At 43.1% G+C, this 22,622-nt stretch overlaps 1 protein-coding gene across 2 annotated transcripts in view; it reads right to left on the bottom strand.

Annotated features, from left to right (window-relative positions):
* CDYL (chromodomain Y like) overlaps window positions 1-22,622 on the bottom strand; it is a 229,569-nt gene that overhangs the window by 7,099 nt on the left and 199,848 nt on the right. Inside the window, exons 3-5 of one of the 2 annotated variants that reach the window (XM_079777464.1) lie at window positions 13,331-13,587; window positions 11,777-11,949; window positions 5,966-6,176 (exon numbers count right to left, since the gene is read on the bottom strand). In XM_079777464.1, coding sequence (XP_079633590.1) covers window positions 5,966-6,176; window positions 11,777-11,949; window positions 13,331-13,587 — 641 coding nt within the window. The remainder of the gene's footprint in view (window positions 1-5,965; window positions 6,177-11,776; window positions 11,950-13,330; window positions 13,588-22,622) is intronic. The other variant, XM_079777465.1, reaches the window with a different exon arrangement.

Genomic DNA, 22,622 nt, shown 5'->3' with positions numbered 1-22,622 from the left:
ACCCAATCCTGTTTCCTCTCTGCCTTGCCAGAGGTTGATACCTAATCCATGTCCTGCTTGCCATAGTCACCTGACCTCTGCTTCTACAGAACTACCTTGTGGCAGGTGGGAGTGGAAACGGTGATGAAAGGATTTATAGCTCCCTAGCTGGCTGGCAATGAAGACCTTCTCACAGGTGATGGGATAGTAACTGCTAGTTGCCACTGACACAAACAGAGGGATTCCTGGGTACCAAGATGGCAGAGAGAGTTGTGACCCACATCCAGACCCAGGACTTATCAGAGTCGCCAAGGTCCAGGCAAGGTTGATCAGCCACACACAGAAGGTCTGTTTGGCTATGTGAGGAAGGAAGAGGGAGGATAAACTTGGTATGGGGACTTCTGGGTGGATGCCCCCAAACTCTGAACCCACATAAACGGCCCACTCATCTCCATTCAGAACAAGTGCTACCCCCTTGTTCGAAGACAATACAGAAATCTCTCTCTGCAGGACTGCATCACTTCCCTTAAACCCTGCGCATCCCCTCTCTTGGCCATCAGGCCTGTAACTCCCCAGAAGAGTTGCATGACACAGTTAGAAAGTGCTGGTGGAGCTGGGAGAAGACAAGGGACTAAATTCTGAGGATTCTTCTTGACCAGGGGGCAAACCACCGGGTTGGACAGGGGAGCTTTCCTGACCTACAAGACTGAACATGCTGGCAAGTGCCCAGGAGAGGCTGTGTGGTCTGGCTGCTGGGATGGCTTCTAAAGTATGGAGAAAGTAACAAGGGTCCAGGCCAAGTGAAGTTGAAATGCCAGAACCGCTGTGGCTGACAGTGAAGAGGGTGGGATAAGATGCCATAAGGAACTTATGGCAATGCCAGAGAGATGATCTCAATGCAGGTCCCTGGGGTTCTGGAGCAAGGCCGTGCCTTCCAGCAGAGAAGTATATATCTTTTAAACAATAATTCTAGTGTGCATTCTGGGCCCTGGTAGAGAAAGAACCCCTAGCTCTGGGACACCAAGTGAAATGTCCATCCTAAGCTGAGTTATCAGGCTCATCAAGGTCTAAGGGTCAGACAGGGCCAGTGGCAGGTGCACAGCTGGGATCAGGCACAAACACTAGCGAGCATAGGTGAGATGCATAAACAGGTGGCCCAGACCCACGCACTACGCACCACTGCTGTACCAGTGCCCCGCCTCAGTTAACATCTATGGCTGAATGGGGATTCCCTGTGAACAAGCTTGGTTTATGGGTGGCCTGGCTCAAAAGAACATGCGAGGGGAATGCTCTGAAATGGGGGATATGCCTGGTCATTTATCTGGTGTAAGAGAACTTCATCAGGGTTAGAATCCAGAGTGAGCAGGGTAGTGGTGAACGGTCTGTCTGACTGGCCAGGGTCCTGGAAAATTGGGGACACAGATGTGTGGGCTAGAGGCATATAGATGTGTAACTGGGGAAGGGTATAGACTGCCAGCATGTCAGTGTCCACCAGAGAGCACCCACCATGAAGAGGAACTAAACAACTACATAGGAAAGGTGACACTAGCCAGTGTTGGTTGTTTGGCCCCTGGTGCTGGAGCTCAATAGCACGGGCTCAGACCTATCAAGGCTGGTTCAGCTACTGTTGTGGCTGGACATGAAGCCTTCTAGTAGCAGACACCAATGCCAAGTGACCTGCTTGGCATCATTCCTGAGGCAACTAGCCAGCCAAGCATAAGTTGACTGTTTACAGCAAGCATGTCAAACTCGCAGCCAGCGGGCCGCATGCCTCATTTAAAGAAACTTCTTTAAATGAGGCATGCGGCCCGCTGGCTGCGAGTTTGACATGCTTGGTACAGGAACAGACGCTTACTGTGGGTTTGGGTTTGCTTTCCTGCCTGCAAGTCCTTAGGCGACCTCACTCTGAGGCTCATGGGGTGTCACAGAACACAACACCAGAGCAGAATATCCTCCTTCCAGCAAAGGAGGTGTGGGAGTGGGTCCTCTGGTGGAGTCACATTCAAAACCTGCAGAAGCTGCCAGCCTAGGAGCACTGGGATGACCACAGTACGAGAGGAGCACCAGCCAGCAGGTGTGCTCCTGGAGGATGGGCACTTTCTCCCAATTCACAGTATACACAATGCAAAGACCTTGATATCGTACCATGTTCACAACAAGAAGAACACAGCCTGGGAGAGAAAGGCTGAAGCAGGAGTGGCTGCACTTATGATCCCTCCCAATGATCTACTGAGGGACATTGTGCTTCCTCTCCTCTGGGCGCTGCTGGTCCCAGAGGGGGCATGCTTTGTTCGCAGATACAACAAGGGTCCCAGAGCACTTGATGTCTGAGCCCAGGGCCAGCAGGCCAGGAGGGGATGTGTGGATCCTGGGATCCACCAGGAGCCCCCTCCTCCTCCTCCCCTGCCAACTCCGGCTGAGCACGGCATGATAACCAGGCCTCAGGCCTCTGGGGACCAGTGACCTACCACCGGGGCAGCACTGAGGGCTGCAGAGGTGGTGAGGGGTGGTCTAATACAGAAAGGGAGAGGCTGAGGTGAGGGAGGACTAAGACCAGCTATGGCAGGGCGGCTGCAGTTGGTCATATTAAGCCCTCTCCTTTACATTCCTTGATTTAAACTATTTAAAACTTTCTATCTTGGGAATAATTTTAGACTTATTGAAATTTTACAAAAGTAGTATAGAGTTCTTGTCAACCCATCATCCAGCTCTCCCTTAACATTAAGCTCTCCCTTAACATTAAGATCTTATATGACATTTTACAGGGATCAAAACCATAAAATTCCCATTGATACAATACTATGAACAGAACTCCAAATCCGGTGCAAATGTTGCCAGTTTTCCCACTGCTGCCCTTTCTCTGACCAGAATTCCGAGAAGCCACCATGCACTGAGCTGTCAGGTCCCCTTGGCCTCCCCAGTCTGCAAAGGCTTCTCAGTCCTTCGGCGAGTTCTCCGACTGTGGCAGAAGGGCGCTGCTCTGCACCTATAGACCGTGCCACACCTGGGCCTGCTTGGCACTCCCTGGATGAGACTGAGGCAATGCACATCGGGCAGGACTCCAGCAGGCTGACGCGATGTCATTCTCTGTGCAGCACATGAGGGCAAACCACAGCCAACAGGCCTTATTTCCGGTGAACTTTAATCTCCCAGGAAGGAGGTGTCTGCAGGCTTCTCTACTTGAAAGTTACTGATTTTTCTATCGTAAGTAAAGAGAGAATGCATATATCCTTCTTCTCATGGTACTTTTACTACCCACTAATTTTAACATCCACGTGGTTCTTGCCTGCAGCAGTTACCACTGTCTAATCCTCCTCCTCTAAGTCTCCCCCAGGAAGAGAGGACTCCGGAACCTGGAGGAACTGCCCCCTGCAAACTGTTCGAAGAGGCAGATCCAAGGGATAAGAGGTGGGCTGTGGTGCACACAGAGATGTGCGCTGAGATCCACTACAGGGAGGTCTTGCTGCCCCAGCTGCTGGCAGTGCCATCAGCAGACATCCATTAGCTCCTGTGGGGACTCCCCCACTGCAGAGAGCCACCCCATGGGCACAGCCCACTCTCAGTGATAATGGACATAAAGGAAGCAGCCACTTCGGTCCACTGTGGTGCATCTACTCAGAGGCCATATATGTCTCGGAGCTCCCAGGGATAGCCGAAGCTTTGTCAGGCCTGCTCACAGTTCAATTTCTCCCCTTATCTCTTCCTTTCCCTTCAATAGGTGTTGGATACTTAACTCCACTTAGCATCTGCTTTTGGAAACACTACAGAAATACCTCAGAGACATTGCAGATTGGGTTCCAGACCATCGCAATAAAGTGAATATGACAATAAAGCAATTCACATGAATTTTTGTTTCCCAATGCATATACAAGTTATGGTCATACCATACTGTAGTCTATTACATGTGCAACAGCAGGTGTCTAAAGAGACAATGTACATACTTTAATTTAAAAACACTTTATCGCTAGAAAATGCTAACCAGCATCTGAGCCGTCAGCAAGTCATTATCTTTGTTGGTGGAGGGTCCTGCTCGATGTTGACAGCTGCACACCAATCAGGGTGTTGGTTGCTGAATGTTGGGGTGGCTGTGGCAATTTCTTAAAATAAGACAAGCCTGAAGTTTGCCACATTGACTGACTCTTCCTTTCATGAACAAATTGACTATCTGTAGCATGTGATACATTTGAGCCAGTCCTCTCAAACCTGCTGCTGCTTTATCAGCAAAGTTTATGTAATATTCTAAATCCTTTTTGCCACTCCAACAATATTCACAGTATCTTCACAAGTAGATTCCATCTTAAAAAAACCACTTTCCTTGTTCATCCATGAGAAGCAACTCCTCATCCGTTACAGGTTTATCATGAGTGCAGCATTTCAGTCACTTCTTCAGGTTCCACTTCTAACTCTAGTCCTTGCTATTTCCACCACATCTGTAGTTACTTCCTCCATGAGGGCTTGAAACCCCAGTCACCCATGAGGGTTGGAATCAACTCCTTCCAAACTGTTAACGTTGATATTTTGACCTCTTCCCAGGAATGATAAATGATCTAAATGATATCTAGAATGGGAAATCCTTTCTAGAAGGATTTCAATGTACTTTGTATGGCAGCTATAGCCTTACAAAATGTATTCCTTAAATAGTAAGACTTGAAAACCAAAATTATTCCTTAAGTCTATGGGCTGTAGAATGGATGTGGTGTTAGGCATGAAAACAACATTAGTTTCACTGTACATCTCTGTCGGAGCTCTTGGTTGACCAGGTGGATTGTCAATGAGGAGTAATATTTTGAAAGAAATCTTTTTTCTAAGCAGTAGGTCTCAACAGTGGGCTTGAAATATTCAGTAAACCATGTTGTAAACAGATGAGCTGTCATTCAGGCTTTGCTGTTCCATTTACAGAGCACAGGCAGAGTAGATTTAGTATCAATTCTTCAGGGCCCAAGGATTTTGGGGGTGGTAAGTGAATATCGACTTCAACTGAAAGTCACCAGCTGCATTAGCCCCTCACAAGAGTCAGCCTGTCCTTTGAAGCCAGGCATTGACTTCTCCTTTCTAGTTATGAAATCCATAGATGGCATCTTCCTCCAACATAAGGCTGTTTCATCTACAATGAAAATCTGCTTAGTGTGGCCACCTTCATTAATTATCTTGGCTAGATCTTCTGGATAACATGCTGCAGCTTCTACATCAGCACTTGCCTCTTCACCCTGCACTTTTATGTTATCGAGGCAGCGTCTTTCCTTAAACCCCAATCTCTGCTGGCTTCAGACTTTTCTTCGGCAGCTTCCTCACCTCTCTCGGCTTCCATAGATTTGAAGAGAGTTAGGGCCTTGCTCTGGATTAGGCTTCGGTGTCAGGGAAAGCCATGGCTTGTTTGATTTTAAAACCTCCTACGTATCAGCAATAAGGTTATTTTGCTTTTTTATCAGTTGTATGTTCACTGGAGTAGTATTTTTCATTTCCTTCTACAGTTTTTCCTTTGCATTCATAGCTTGGCTAACTGACGCAAGAGGTCTAGGTTTTAGCCTATCTTGTCTTTCAACACACCTTCCTCACTAAGCTGAGTCATTTCTAAGTTCTGATTTAAAGTGAGACAAGTGTGACTCTTCCTTTCACTTGAGTGTAGCTTTTAGGTAATTAGGTACATTAGACCTTTCCAGTGCAAACTCTGTTGTATGGTTACATATTGGGTATTTACTAATAGTGAATGTCAATGCTAACTATGTAGAGAGATAGATTTCTCACTGAATGAGGTCCTTCTCTAGGAAATGACATTAAACACTGTCCATAATGTTCTATAAACCAATATGAAAACGTATGATTTCATGAATTACAAATATAAGTTAATGAACAAGAAATGAATTACAAGTGTATTTGATGAAAAGTCCCCATAGAATGACACCCTGTATATATTCATAAAACCAATAACCAAACTAGATTTCTTCAGGAAGTTTTCTAAAATTATTTTTTAAAAAGAGGTACTCACAGATGCTCCTCCCATAATCTTGGGAAACATAACGGTGGAACAGCCATCTGGACTCTGTCCGAAGGTAGTATAGGGTGTTTGAAACCAAGCCTTTTCATTGGCCCAAACCACATCACAAAGAGGCAATATGGATGCTCCTAGTCCAATGGCAGGGCCATTTACTGCTACAATAATAGGCTTCTTAAACTGAATGAAAGTATTCACGAAGTTTCTAAAATGAAAAATAAATGGGGAATTACTCAAAATATTATGGATTTGAGCAACAAAAAACCCACTATTATGGAATTCAATTTACTAGGATGTAAACTCTGTGAAAATTATGAGTTGAGATTTGTTGAAGGTCTTCCCTCAGAAGTTGTGGACCATGGATTTATTTGCTGTGTGTTATAAAGGCTTACTGATACCCGAGCTGCCATGCTGGAAGTGGCTGTTGCCACAGGACCTATCTGAAGATGATGGGCAATACACAGCTGAGGCTGCTCTTATATCTGCAGTGGCTCATGGGCTCTATGACCAGTATGTCTTTTCCCTCAGCCTTCCTTCCCTTAAGACACAAGGAGCCCAATAAACATCATGAGGGTCAGATGACCAATCTAGAAGCTCTCACAGAGAAAACCTGGCACAGGGCATACTATTAACACTGTTCAATGTTGAGCAAAGACTAGAGGACTGGGGTCAGGAACCATGGGGTTGGGATCTGGACTGGATAGGTGATTTTAGACAGCTGATTATTTGGAAACAACAGATATTTCCTGAGTTTATATAGGATTAGACTGAATGCCATTGGGGATATAGAGACAAGAAGCTTACAGGCTGGTTTAAAATATGAGATTCAAACAAGAAGAGCAGAAACCACAGACACCATTTTGAACTCCGCTGTGTTGTGGAATACAATTAAAGCAGGATTTCAGAGGAGAGTGAGACTAAGGGTAGGATGGCCTTCACAGAGGATGGGAATTTCTACAAAACGGAGCCAAGGCTATTTGTAGATTTGTTTTAGGTTCAGGCTGGAATAGTAGGCTGCTTTAGGGTAGGTTGGTGCCATGCCATACTGGGAATGTGCACCTCCACCACTAGAAGCTCATTTTATGCTCAGAGGTTGCTTTCTTGTTCTGCTTTAACATGGGGAAGAGAAGGAAAAATACACACCAAAATAAGTACCCAATAATTCCTTTAAGGCAGTCTTAGTTCTAGATAAGAATCACAGAATTCTAAATTCTAAATCTGACCCCTATCTTTGGGTGTTCTCTACCATTCAGCAATTTAAAAGCTAGAGCATTCTGTTCAGATTATCTCTGAAAATCATGATTTGGCATCTTAGACAGTAACCCTGCCCCCCATTGACACAGAGGGCCATATATTTTTGAGGACAGGTTGGGAGGTGTGTATGTATGTGCGTGTGTAGAACAGGAAAAAGGAGGAACTGTAAGCAGAATTTGGCAGCTTGCAAGCCTAACTCCATAACTGTTCTCAAAGGTACCCATAGTCATAGACCTCAGCCTGGTCCCCAAGGTTTGCTGGATCTTTATCTTGAGTGAAAATAAATTCATTCAAATGAATGAGTTGCACTAGACTTTTTAAATGAGAGCGCCTAAGGCACTGGTGTAGCAAGATCACATTGGGTTTTACTGATACAAGGAGAGCCAGGCAACCTTTTAAATAGGTCCTTGAAATAACTGTTGACAATCTACATGAAGATACTTCAGTTATACCACCTTTGAGGATTTGGGTCAGTACACATGATGGAAATACATTTTGTATGCTCAGTTATTGATGACTCTTGACAAGGTAACTGCTGAATTTATTTCCATGATATAAAGCAAGACATTTTTAAAGCATGTTTCTCTACTTTCATCTCCCTCATATGAACATCTGGAAACTACGAATGGGATGGTAGATTAATATGGAAAAAATGATCAAAATAGTGTAATAATAAATTCTATAGAGAAATGGTAAAAGGAATTAATTATTCCATGTAGCAGTGTTTTCTCTCTCTACATGTTTGGATAAAAGAAAAAAGGTTCTAAAATAGATATTGCAAAATCAAAGCTTGTATTTTTAACAAGCTGGAGAAATATTTTTGGAACTGGATCTCCCACCCCTTAGATGCTGCTTTAATTGTTATTTTTGCTTGGAATGGTAACTTAATCTGAAAGCCATCGCTGTTTCTGAAAAGGGGATGAATTAGCCAGTACTCTCTGGGGTGAAGACCATGTTCCCTTTTCAGAGAACACAACCTGGACCTTTCTAGAGTGTAAACTCTGTGATGCCAGAGATGAGCATGGTTCTCAGAGAAATTGGTTTTGTTTAAAAACAGAAAAACAAAACAAAACAAAACTTTATCGAGTTGCTTTTCTGTTTAGTAGAAACTTCCCAGTCACTAGCAGAAGTGGGGATGGGGAGCTGCCTTCAGGGCGGGGGATGAAGCTCCAGGGCCCTGGCATTCAAGGAGAACCTGTCTTCCTTGCTTTTGCAAGTTATTTTAAAACAAAATCAAAATGCATGAACGTTCAAATGTGTTCAGCTCAATGCAACATATTGAATTTAAAATTCAGTTTCCTTTGAATTATCTGCAAATTGAATTAAAGACTGTGCCGGGTATGACAGGGAAGGAAAGATCATTGGCCACAAATGGAGTTTTAAAAGACTTATAATTAAACAAAATAAAAATTCTATCCATTCTTTTGAAGAACATTTACTACTTCACGGACATACCAAGGAGAAACTCACATAAAACCCACTACTCTAAGAACTGTGTGGGGAAAATGAGGCCACCAGATCTGAAGTTTTAGTCGCTCACTGCCCTGTCTCAGCTGAGCTTTCCCTTCCTAGTGAATATATAGAATAGGGCTGAATGAGGGAGAGGTTGAGTTCTAGGGGCATTTTACTCACTGGCCCTGTTCTTCACCCAGGTCCCTCTTTGTCTCAACTCTGTGGTGGTGAAGATGCCCCCTCTGGGGAGAGAAGGTGCTCCCCTCTGGGGACAGAAGGCTCCCTGGTTTTTCAGTTCCCGAAGATTTCAAAAGCCTAACTTTACAAATTGACTCGTAATAATTTTATCACTAATGTACCAAATATTTTTATTACAATTTATTTGCAAGCTGTTTATCACCAACGTTTCTGTTAACAGAATTAGCGGCAATAGATTCCCAACAAAGCTAATGTTTAAATCTAATCTTATTTCCTACTTTTCTTTTGGAAACTTGCTATAATGACATTCCTTACCCCAAAGTTTTAAGAAATCAAGACAAGATACCACAGAAACAAAAAATATACATAGCAATAGCTTTACGTGTGTAGACTAATTTTAAACATATAAAAATTAACTGAAATGCAAATGAGCAAGAGTAAAAGTTAAGTGAATCTGGTGTAATTATTTTTAGGATCCTGCCAGTGTACATTAAGAAAAATTCACAATGACAAAAATATATTCATTTAAAGAAGACCCAAGTTAAGTTTCCCTAAAGCAGGATTTGACTTTTCCCTAGAATACTGATTCAGTTCTTGTGAGGAGTGAGGAGAGTGGGAAGGTCAGGAGAAAAAAGTGGGAGAGTGGGTAGTTGATGAAAATAAACATTTAGCATCACCTAGAAGTTTAACAAATGAAATCACTCTAATCTATCTTTCCTCTGCTTTTTCTAATCCCAACAATACAAGCCTTAGCGTTGACAAGAGCAATTCAACACTGGAGGAATGGGTTGGGATTAGGGTTGAGGCACCGACAAGATTTAGAAATGGCACGCTGGGAGATGCCGGTGGGGTGAAGTGAGCCAGCACTGAGAAGCACTGGCTGGCAAAGTCTATTTTCTTATCACAGCAGATCTCCCCAAATTACAGTATTAGGTGTAAAATCAGTGTGCTGTTACAGAAAACATGGAGTCACCATTTGAGACATGTTTTGTACCAGAAAAATAAAAATTAAGTTCACTAGTTCATCCTGAAAAGATAGAAGGGACTTAACAATTAGGATTGCCTTAGAGGTACTGACAATCTGTCAAGGAATCACATGGATGGTCAAGCAGTTTAATTTCAAACTGAATAACAAGATGGACCCATCTAGCACTCTACAAATTTGGAATTATTCAGGAGACTAAAAATAATACTTGAAATGAAAGTATTTTTGAAAAACCACTATATGATAGCTTAAGAAATGGTAATGTTCAAGAAGACTAAGAAATAGATAATGGCCCTGTATTCATGTATATATCATATGAGAAAACATAATTTTGAAAATCATTAACAATGTTATAAAAGGCCAAAGTAATGCCCAACATAAGTAGATCTGTCAGAGAGATGCCACACACAACTCCAGACCCACCAAAACAGAAATGCACCCCACCAGTCTTGACATGCACTTCTGAATTGTTTAGGTACCACAAAGCTATGCCCCCAAGGCCACTGCTTAGGGTCTCAGCCACCTGGAGCCCAATAATTATCAAAAGAGGCTCAACTTCAACTCTCCAAATACCTAGGGATTTTGGAGACCATCCAACCAACTTTATTGCCATTTTGCAAATCCGTGACTCTAAGTTTTCATCTTTCTGTAAATAACAAAGGGTTCTTAATGGATCACTCAGGGACATGTCATTTTAGGGAGGTGTGTGGGAAGCACAATGGTCCTCTTGGTTGGTGACTGGGCTTCATTTACTTTAATCTTCACTCAAGGCTTTATTTATTTATTTATTTATTTATTTATTTATTTATTTATTTATTTATTTATTTGAGGAGGGAGGGAGAAAGGGAGGAAGATAGACAGACAGACATTGATGTAAGAGAGAAACATGGACTAGTTGTCTCTCATATGCACCTCATCCAGGGACCAAACCTGCAACCTAAGTATGTGACTGGTAATCAAACCTTCGACCTTTTCGTGCATGGGATGCCACTCCAACCAACTGAACCACACCAGCCAGGGCTGGGTTTCATTCACTTTAAATAAATAAATACATTTCACTCTGGAAAATTAGATACTTTAAATACATACAGTAATTAGCATGAGAAATGAGGGACATGCTTATAGCAGAATTATGTGGTTCTAGGAAAAGATTTTTCAAATGTTAAGATATAGTGGAAAAATCCAGAAACAGAGAAAATGGAAACATGTAGTCATGTTATTAAATGAAAAAAGGAAGTTGTAAAACAACACTGTATAATTTCATTTATTTAACAGAAACAAAAATAAAGCTTTATTATTTGTGTGTGTGTGTGTAATACATATTTAAAAATGTTTAGAAAATGGTTGGGGAAGACATACAAATGAACTGTAGATAGGAGGTGAGATAGAGGAAACTTTTACTTTTTACTCTATGTTATAGTTTGATGTGTCGTTGACACTCAGGATAAATTTGAACAAGAATGTGTATTGCTTATACTAAAAAACAAAACAAAACTTTTCATGTGATGTTATGAAACTGGATCATCATAAAGCCTAGACAATTTATTTTAGAGTCAAGCAAATGTAAGTTATTATGTGAAAGAGAATGCATCTTTATTTAAGGGGCGAAGACAGAACACACTCATATGACAAATAATGTGGCTATATGCTATTATATACTCTAATCATTAAATGTTCCCTGAGCACTTCACAGGGTTTGAGCCAGACTTGAAATCAGTTATTTGCCCAAGGCAAGTAGCAATGTATGCCAGGCCCACAGAAAAGATAGATGATTTAATTACTTTTACTACTCGTGTCTCCCAGTGGAAGGAGATGTACATTTCATTCACAAGCTTGTTTAAGCCTGTCCTATCAGCCATTGGTAACTAAAAGCAAAACACTCAAACCAATGTTTTGAAAATGCCATTCATGCATACCTGATAGCTTCAGCCATTTTAGTGCTTTCTCTTTTTCTGTCATCTGTTAAGCGCCGTATGAAATAAAGAAAGTCGAGCCCGCAGCAGAAGACGCTGCCCACTGCGCTGAGCAGCACGAGCTTGCTGTCGTCGGCAGCAGCCGTGCTCAGTGCGCTCTGGACTTCTTTCATTACCTGAAAGTCACCAAAAATTAAAGTGGCAAAGAGTATTTTCGATACAGAATCCTAAAAGCATTTCATTGTGGAATATCTAGATCTACACAAAGTACATTTACAGCCTAATACTGTTCCCTGTACCTACCACAATTTAAAATAATTCACAAATTTCTTATTTCTGTAACCTGAGATTGGGAATGCTAGCCAGAGAGTATAATTGGGAAGACATGTGAATCTAAGTTACCTTAATATTCTAATCATTGTGGCTCTCAGAAGATAAGGCAAATTACATATTATGTCCACTTGGAATTTCTACACTTTAGACAGCAGCTGACACATTCAACCATTGCAAGAAACCAGTTCAGTTCCCTGGGTTTTGTTGTTGTTGAACACTAGCCTGCCACACTTGAGACAGAAATCCCAATAGTGTGGTGCTTAAGTGCATTAGGTGCAAGGATATGAGCATGGAGACATGTTAGAAAGGCACAAAACCATTTGGAATGATCTCTGCAGCATTTACAAATAACCAATGAAGGGGCTCTGTAGTCTGAAAATGGACTGGGAACCAGTGCCGAACTGGTTTGTCATGTGACCCTGGCCAGATATACAAACTTGATGCAGTTTTCTTTTCTTGTTTGGGAAAAACTTGACCTATCTGCTCACAAGTGGAAAACAAGCAATTACCAGAACTTAAAATTTTAAGTAAGGTACAATGCAGGTTCAAATACTTCTGATTTTAGATATTATTAGAACCAAGGTTATCTATTTAGGTCAAAGAATTAAACCTTTGCAAGCATTAGTTTCCCTTGATCCTTGAAAACTAACTTTACCAGGTACTACTAGTAGTGAACATGTGTTGAAATCGTTGTAGGTGTTAAGTTCCACTTCCATGATGAAGATTGACTGGGAATGATGTTAAAATACTCTGAAGGGGCTGAAACCCAGGGTTATTTCAGTCTTGTTCCAACAAAGAACCCTTCGAGAATCTGATGAAGAGATAAAGAAAAGAATGTGCACACACACATTCTACATGTAACTTCAGGGAGGCCGGAATCTCCCAGATGCCCCGCATGCCCCCAGGTTAAGAGCTCATAACCTGGAGCACAATTACCACCTCCTCCATTCAGAACTCTGGTTCCTGTCCCAACCCACACCCTTGAGAATGAAGATGGACACTCAACACATGCATACTGTCCCGACTTCACTGCAGTCATGACTGTTATAAGGACCAAGACTGTCACACTTCACCTGTGCTTCCTACCTCCTGATGGTTACTGTGAAATGGCCCAGAAGGAGAGTTAGAAAAACATACAAAAAAGTGCCAATTTGGCTGAGCAGGCCTGGGAAACAGGGCTTGGAGAAACAGGACGCACAAATCAGCCCAAGGAACATTTCTCACCTCTGGATTTAGTGAGTTATTCTCTGATGATTTTGTAGATAACAAGATGTGGGTGAAGCCATCCTGCTTCCTGACGACAATATCTCTGTATCTGTAGGCACTTTCAGTTTGCCTCACACTGAAACGCAACCGCTTGTCAAAAGGCTGGTCTCTTCTGTCGTCAAGAAATTTCCTTTTCCCGGCTGTCACTCCTGTAACAGATGTCTGTATGTTGGTTGTTCCATTGGCTGTTAATGCATCCATAAACGGAGATGTACCTGCCAAGAGTTTGAAATCACAGTGGTCTGTGATATCTTGCTACCAATTTCACTCCCAGTGTCATCTTTGAATTAGTTAAAAATGTTCCTTACAAACTCAGAATTTTAATGTTTTAATGCAAGAACATTAAAAATCAGAAACTTTGGAAAGCCTACTTTTAAGGGCATTTGTTTTCCATCAAAGTCTGACAAGGAAATCACCCTCTTGCTTATTTTGCCTAAAAAAGAAAGATGGGAAGGTATTTGCTGAAAGAAGCAACAAAATTGGAGACTTCTGAAGAATGGTATTAAAAGAGAATGGGTCTCATGGATAATACCTATTCCAGGCTTGAGAAATTGAAAGGAAAAAGGAAATTGATTCAAGAAAATATCTTATTAGAACCAAGGTAATCTATCAACTTGTGCAGACACATGATGCAACCACCATTTTATTTTTTAAAAATATTTTTAGGTAGAAACATCTATGAGAGAGAAACATAGATCAGCTGCCTCCTGCACACCCCCTACTGGGGATCGAGCCTGCAAACAAGGTACATGCCCTTGACCAGAATTGAACCCAGGATCCTTCAGTCCATGGGCTGACGCTTTATTCATTGAGCCAAACCGGTTAGGGCGCAACCATCCATTTCTGAGGGACTGCCCTACCAAGTGGTGCCATGGCTGCCACCAGCCCTTGTGGGGCACTCAAGATACTCAGGAGTTCTTATGGATGTCCTGGGATGTGACCACTTACGATGCCTGTCCAAGGGTCCTAGCTCTACTACATTTTCTATCGCTAAAGATAGCTCTTTCCTGCCACAAGTTCCTGCCTGTGTCAGCTCCTTAACGTCAAACCTGGTTGCTGTTTTTCAATCAGTCTTAAAGATATGGTCTCCTGAATTTAATATTTATTATGATAAAGACAAGAGTTTTATTTAATACTTTCCTAGGGTTACCAAGAAATGTCAGAGTAAGAATTTAAATATTAGGTAAATAATTATCCTATTTATATGATCTGTCTACATATTATCTAACCTGGTAATGAGTACACAGAGCCTTTGGGTAGAAGAAAGGGAAAGAAATGTAAGAAAACTGCGTAAGAAAATTGCTTAATAAAATTAGCAATGGAGAAGTTCTCTAAGGGGAAGAACATGATAAAATATGAGTTGGAAGCATTTCCTCCAAAGTGAGAGAAAATAGGTCAATGCCACCAAAGAAGACTCACAACAGGACATTTAGAGAAGTCAAATCATTTCTGATGGAAAACCACCTGACTTTCTAACAACTGGCACAAGTATTTGGTAAAATTTTTTAAAATCAATTCAGTTTGTTTAAAAATTGGAAGAGATTATAATACATGTATATAGTTCAAGAGTCTAAAAATGTAAAAAGATATATGGCGAAAGGCCTCCCACCATCTCGTCCTCCTCTAAGGTGCCATCTACCCAGGACCCTCAACCCTCCAGTTAGCCATTGTGTCTGGTTTCCACGTATCTTTGAAATATCTGTGGGCCCTGAGAAAAAAGATTCATTAGATGTGAACCCCGAGAAGGAATGTATATGCTGAAATAAACTTTCAATGGTCAACCGAGGGTCCAAATTTGATAAAGAATGAGTCTAGCGGCCATTTGCTGACAGGGGCTCCTCCAATACTCTGTATATTGGGAAAATCCTTAGACTGAACTCTCTGCTTCCCACACTATGCCTGCTTATGTAGGCTGTCTGAGTCACCCATTGCAGGGAAGCCCTAGTTTCGTCTTTCTATCAATGGACTGAAACCTGTCCCGTTCAATCAGAACTGGACAATTGTATCCTCATTTACTTTTATAATGACCAGTCAGAATTGCATAATTTGGACTAATTGGGAACCTGGTTGGAAACTTTCTTGATAAAAGGTGGCCTCATCCTAGCCAGATTGCTCAGTGGTTAGAGCCATGGCCTGCAGATGGAAGGGTCTTGGGTTCATTACTGGTCAGGGGCACACACCTCGGCTGCAGGTTCCCCAGCCCAAGTAGAGGTGCATGCAGGAGCAACCAATCAATGTGTCTCTCTCATGTTGATGTTTCTCTTTCCCTCTCCTCCCTCCCTTCCACTCTCTCTAGAAATCCATGGAAAAAATATCCTCCAGTGAGGATAAAATAAAAAAGGGCAGCCTCCCCTCTGCCTCAGTGGAGTGAGTGCACTTTCAGTTTGCACTGGATGCTGTATTTCCCGTTTGCAAACTGTTTCCCCTGGAAAAAAAAAAAAAGTCTCCCCTTTCCTGCACCTCTTGGGGAATTTTGGTTTACAGTATATGTAAGCAAATAAGAATATAAATATTTCTACTTCAACCCTCCTTTAAAAAACAAAAATGGCAGTATACCAGACGTAGTGTTTTGTCATATCTTGTTTTTATTCATTTGCTGTACCTTAGAAATTGTTGTCTATCAGGCCAGTTTTCTTATTCTTTTCTAAAGCTGCACAGCAGTCTACTGAATAAATGTACTATAATTCATTTTACCAACCCACAGTGCAACATACACTAATATCCAACAATTTTTTGATATTTCACACAACACTGTGACACATAACCTTGGCTTATGTCATTCCAATGCTGGCAAATCTTTAGGATACATTTCTAAAGGATTTGTAACCTAAAGTATATCTAACTGAAAGAGCATTTAATAAGCTGTTACCCGTAAGACAAGCTGAATCCTTCTGAGGACCCTTTCTCTTGATGTTAACCTTCCACCTCTCTGGTACCAGATTATTCCCCCATCTGTGTTCAAAAATATCCTCCAATCTTTTCTACTCTAGATACCTCCCTCTAATCTGCTCTTCTCAGCACTACCTTCTACTCACACGTCCATCACAGCTTGACTTGGTCTATACTTGCTGTCTCCACTTTTGCCTCTGTCCATCATTCCTCAACCCACTCCAATTCGAAGCTGGAGTTGACATGACCAGACAACTTCTTGAGAACAGAGAAATGGATCATGGATGATTATGAACTACTGAACCTAGTGCCCAGGAGACAGGGATACTGATAGAAGAGTTTGATGTAGCTGAGGAAGGATGAGAGGAAGAGAAATTAGATTTTATTCAGGTGAAGTTGCTGCTGAGCACCAAAGAGGGAGAAAAAGTCAAGGCTGGAGATAAGTACTTGGGAATTGGTGCCCAGAAATGATGGCTGAATTGAGAGTAGGAACACCAAAGGAAAGAGTGAGGAATGAGCCCACTGGGGAGAGCCATGTGCAGGTCCAGGAGGCAACAGAGAAGCCAGAAGGCAACAGTAGGCTTCCCAAAAGGAAAGAGAATGCCATGGCAACAGGATGTGTCAGTAGTGGCATACACAGAGAGGTAAAGGAGAATGGAGAAGAGGTAACTGGAGGGAGGGGAAGGAGGAGATTAGAAGTCATTAAAAAACTCGGGCAAATTGTTTCACTAGAGTACTAAGGGTAAAAGCCAGACTATAGGATTCAAGAAAGACAGATAAAAGTTGTTAAATAAAAACATAATATTCAAATCAAGAATCTGCTAAAATGATGCTTTAAGCCCAGCTGACATGGCTCAGTGGTTGAGTATTGACCTATGAACCAGGAGGTCACAGTTTGATTCCCGATCAGGGCATATACCTGGGTTGTGGGCTCAGTCCCCAGTGTGGAGTGTGTAGAAGGTTGCTGATCAATGATTATCTCTCATCATTGGTATTTCTCTCTCTCTCTCCTCCCTTCCTCTCTGAAATCAATAAAAACATGTGTATGTGTGTGTGTGTGTGTGTGTGTGTGTGTGTATAATATATATATATATATATATATATATATATATATATTAAAATGCTTTAAGGAACAGAGAAATACAACTGCAGGTGAGTGGACAACTGATCTTTAGGTGATGGCTGACAATGATTTCCCTGACTAAAAAGAGATCACATCAGGAATAATCCTGTGCAGATGAAAGCTGGAAGGCCACATGACTTGGGGGTAAAGAGTGAAGTGACAGAGGTGAGATGAATGGAGACAGGCTGGAGGCTCTGGCCTTCTTGGGAAGAGGGATTCTTGCAGATTACACATGCCAGTTTGCTAATAACAAGTGAGAGCTATTTGGGTCTTTAAGAGTTACTAACCCCAAACTGAATTTTTAATTGGTACTGTACCAAAGCACAATTAGAATGATCTCAGCAACATAGAGACAGAGTGTTGGCCTAGGTAGCAGGCTTTTACCAGGACAAAATCCCAAACTGTTCTTGTTTCTCAGTATCATTTCTTTTCCTATTTAAAAAAGCCACACATTCCTTAACTCTCCAAGAAGTTTACCTGGTGGCTTCCTTCCACAAAGCAGGATTTCTAGGATATGAAGTGCATGTAGCCTTTATATATGAATCAGAAAAAGCCCAACATTTTTTTTTTTATTAAGGCAATGGGTCCTATGGAGCTATCCATGGTTCTGCAAATTTAGAAATGGATTCAAGTTGGCTCATGCTGACCAGGACTGTTGAAGCTGGCCTTCATCTCCCCGTTAAAACTGTACGGGCTCACTGTTGCCATTATGGTCCCTGCTGATTTCACCCACCCCAATATGAATCCTGAGATCCTGTTATCTACCTATGGGGTGATGTAACATCTCTGTGGCTTACTTTATAGGTAGAGAAGTGTTTACAGCAGGACTGTCTCAGAATCAGACTGCCAACACTGAGCTAGGTCCTGCCTCCTGCCTGGAGTATCAAATGGCTGGTTTCTTCTGCTTATCTAGATGGCAGGTCAAATGCCACCTCCTCAGAGAAGCCCTCTTGAACCACCCCATCTAATGTGGGCCCCTCCCCATCACCATTTTCCAATTGCCCTCTTTGTTTTTTGTAGCACTCCTCAACAGTTATTGCTTTCTCATTTGGTTTTTATTTATAGTACTAGAGGCCCGGTGCATGGATTTGTGCACTGGTGGGGTCCCTCGGCCTGGCCTGTGGACATCCACTGAGGGATACCGGATTGTGAGAGGGCACAGGCCAGGCTGAAGGACCCCACTGGTGCACGATCAGGGCTGAGGAGGGACCGCGGGAGGGCTCCAGGGAGTGTCTGGCCTGTCTTGCCCAGTCCCGATCGGGGCTGGGGAGGGACCGTGGGAGGGCTCCAGGGAATGTCCAGCCCATCTCACCCAGTCCCAATCAGCAGGACCTCAGCAGCAAGCTAACCTACCAGTCAGAACGCCTGCCCCCTGGTGGTCAGTGTGCATAATAGCGACTGGTCAAAAGGTCGAATGAATGGTCGGACACTTAGCATATTAGGCTTTTATTATGTAGGATAGATTGTCATATTCCACACAGTTCCATGAGAGCAGGATCCCTGTCTGTCTCATTCACTATGTATCTTTAGTGCTTAGAACACATAATATTTACTAAATAAGTGATGGAAGGGACTGTAAAGTCCCTTTAGTCCAGCTTCCTTCTCTTAGAGATCAGAAGATAAGTGGCGGGCCAAAGGTCACACAGCTGATTATTTTGTGCCAATCTGGGGACAGTGAGTGCTGTACTAATAGGGCAGAATCAACTGCTAATGACTAATTCAAAGGTAAACACTGAGATCCAGGGGAAAAAATCCTCCACAATTTAAACTGTGTGAGAATTTATTGTGACTCACCAGACAAACAGATCCACTGAAAACACAGAAGCTTGTCTCAGTGAACTGATAGTTTCTTAAGGATATAAATTCAGAGACTACTAAATGATTTTCTAGGATTTACTGGCATAAAATTCAACTAGAAAAAACACACCATTTTAGTGTCTCTCCTAATAAGCTTGACAGCAAAAGCAGTACCTTCAAATGTATTGTTAATCTCTTAAAATTTGTTCCTTTAAAAGCTTGTCTCTGTAAAAATGAAATATGCCTTCTGCTTTCAACCACAAGAGGGAAACAGTATCTGGATCTCCTCACTTGCCAGTGAAACTAGAGAACTGAACAACAGCCATGGAATAACCACTCAGACACTGGACAACAGGCAGTGCAGGATTATGCTCTTACAGTGAAGGGAGCAACAAGGTGAGCCCAGGAATCCACTGATTTTCTGGCTGGAGGCCATTTCCACGCTGCAGGTACAGGGAGGGGAACTCAGATACTGCCTGCAAAAACACTGAACTGAGAACACAGGCTGGCTGTGAGGAGGCCCAGGAGGCTATATTTTGTGAGATGGCGTATTGAAAAGGAGGGAAATACACAGAAAGTTCCAGAACTGCGTAGGGATCCACTTGAGTTGAACACCAATCTGAGCATGCATAGGGTGAAATCCACAGGCTTGGCAGAGAACGACTACCTATAAATTGAATAACTGCCAGAATTCACAAAGCCTGGAAGCCCTCACCAGCCAGAGCGGAAAGACTTCATCGAATATGCAGGGCATTGAGTAGGAATCCCAGAACAAGTACTAGCTACATTATAGAGGCTACTCTAGAATGGCACTAACAAAGCTTAAAAATAAGCCTTGAAAGGATCAAACCAATATGTAAGCAACAACTGGCTGCTAAAACAAACATAAATTACACTTAAAAGCATACAATAAAATCCAACATGTAAAAGTCACAACATTTATCAATCAAAACTTGCTAAACATGCAAAGAAATAGGAAAATAGGACCCATAACCAAGATGAAATCAGTTAATGTAAAGAGAGCTAAAAATGAGAGATGAAGGAATTCACAAAAAAGGACATTTCCACTACTGTTATAAATAACCTCAATGTGCTCAAGCATTTAAAGGACAACATGAACATGAGGAAATGGAAGAATAGAAATAAAAATTTCATTGGATATGTTTAAAAGGCTGAATACCACAGGAGAAAAGATCAGATAACTTAAAGGCATATCTATAGACTCTACCCAAAATGAAGCAAAGAGTGAAGACAGAAAATACAATGAGTAAAGCCCAAGTGTGCTGTGTTATAATATCATGTAGTGGAGCACATGTGCAATTTGAGTCTGAGAAAAGGTGTGTAAAAAATATCTGTAGAAAATAATGGCTGAAAGTTTTCAATAATTTGTTGAAAACCAAAAGCCTTTATATCCAAGGAGCTTAACAAATACCAGTTGGATAAATACAAAGAAAACCAAGCTATGGCACATCATTACCTATTGAAAGCTAGTGATAAACAGAAAATCTTCAAAGCAGGAAGAGAAAAAGACATAATAGATACACCATCAGAATTGCATATTATTTTCTTCAAAAGTATAAAAACAGAAGAAAAAGAAGGCATTTTTCTTTTATTTTTCTAATATATCTTTATTGATTTCAGAGAGGAAGGGAGATATAGAAATATCAATGATGACAGAGAAGCATTGACTGGCTGCCTCCTGCATGCCCCCTAATGGGGATCGAGCCCACAACCTGGACATGTGCCCTTGACTGGAATCAAACCCAGGGCCCTTCAGTCCACAGGCCAATGCTCTTTCCACTGAGCAAAACTGGCTAGGGCAGAAAAAGCATTTTTAATGTGCATGAAGGAAGAGAAGCCAACTTGGACATCTACACTAATAAAAGAGAAACATGCAAATTGACTGTCCCTCTGCTACGCCCACCAGCCAATCAGAGCAAGTATGCAAATTAACCCAAACAAAGTAGGCGGTGAATTTGCATATGCAGGCTCCGAGTGGCCTGGGTCGCTCCTCGCCTGTAGGCCCACGCGTAGGCACCAAGCGGCTAGGGATGGGGTGGGAACATCCGCCGCATCACCATAGCCACGCGGTGCTCGTGCGTTGGCACCAAGCTGCGGCCTAGGTCCACGCCCCCCAGCCTGGCGCCCACAATGCAGGGCTGGCTGCCGGCCAGGCGGACGTGTGGACCCAGCGGCCACCGTGCGGCCTTGGTCTACACGCCCCCCCGCCCGGTGCCCACAATGCGGGGCTGGCTGCCGGCCTGGGAGGCGTGCCCCCCCTGGGCTGCGGGGACATGCCCTTAGCCCAGTGGACACATGCAGGGGGTCCTCTGCGCATGAGCTGCAGAGGAAACACCTTTTCTTAAAAATATATATTTTATTGATTTTTTACAGAGAAGAGGGGAGAGGGATAGACAGTTGGAAACATCGCTGAGAGAGAAACATTGATGAGCTGCTTCCTACACACTCCTCACTGGCGATGTGCCCCCAACCAAGATACATGCCCTTAACAGTAATCAAACCTGGGACCCTTCAGTCTGCAGGCTTACGCTCTATCCACTGAGCCAAACTGGTTCGAGCGTAAACACCTTTTCTGACCGCTCATTGGCTAAGCTCTTGTACGCCATCACTTGCAGTGTTCTTGGTATCTATATCCTACCTAATAATAGAGCAATATGCAAATTGACCGTACCTTCGCTACACCCACAAGCCACGCCCACCAGGAAACCATGGATCGCAGGCAACTGTGGGTCGGCTCCTGCGATCCATGGCAGGGACGCTGGGGTGCGGCCAAGCCCAACGCCGGAAAAGCCTCTGCCGGAGGCTTTTCCGGCCTTGGGCACCAGTGGGGAGCCTGCGACAGATCGCAGGCAACTGGGGGTCGGCTCCTGCGATCCATGGCAGGGACGCTGGGGTGCGGCCAAGCCCAACGCCGGAAAAGCCTCTGCCGGAGGCTTTTCCGGCCTTGGGCACCAGTGGGGATCCTGCGACAGATCGCAGGCAACTGGGGGTCGGCTCCTGCGATCTGTGGCAGGGATGCTGATGGATTGCAGGCAACTGGGGGTCCGCTCCTGCAAAGGGTTCTGCTCCTGTGGTGGATTGCAGGGAGCTGGGGTCCCCTGCCCAGTAGGTGGTGTCTGCAATCACAGGGAGCTGGAGGTCCCCTTCCCAGGCCTAAAGCTTTGGCCAGAGGCTTTAGGCCTGGGCAGGGCCCAGCCCTCGATTGGTGTGAACTATAGAGGAAAGACCTTTTCTGACTGTACATTGGCTAAGCTTCCTGTATGCCACTGGTAATATTCTTAGTAACTTGGGTAATAAGAATCCAAAAGGGTGATCTAGGGTTTTTCCACCACACTTCTGGAGGAAAAAACGAAGGTACGCTGCTGGAGGGGCTAAGAAATGTCATATCCTGCCCTAGCCGGTTTGGCTCAGTGGATAGAG

This window comes from Cnephaeus nilssonii (assembly GCF_951640355.1).
Source record: "Cnephaeus nilssonii genome assembly, chromosome: 7".
NCBI classification, from domain to species: domain Eukaryota; kingdom Metazoa; phylum Chordata; class Mammalia; order Chiroptera; family Vespertilionidae; genus Cnephaeus; species Cnephaeus nilssonii.
Note: the sequence above shows the minus strand (reverse complement) of the source record. Positions and strands in the feature narration are given on the sequence as shown.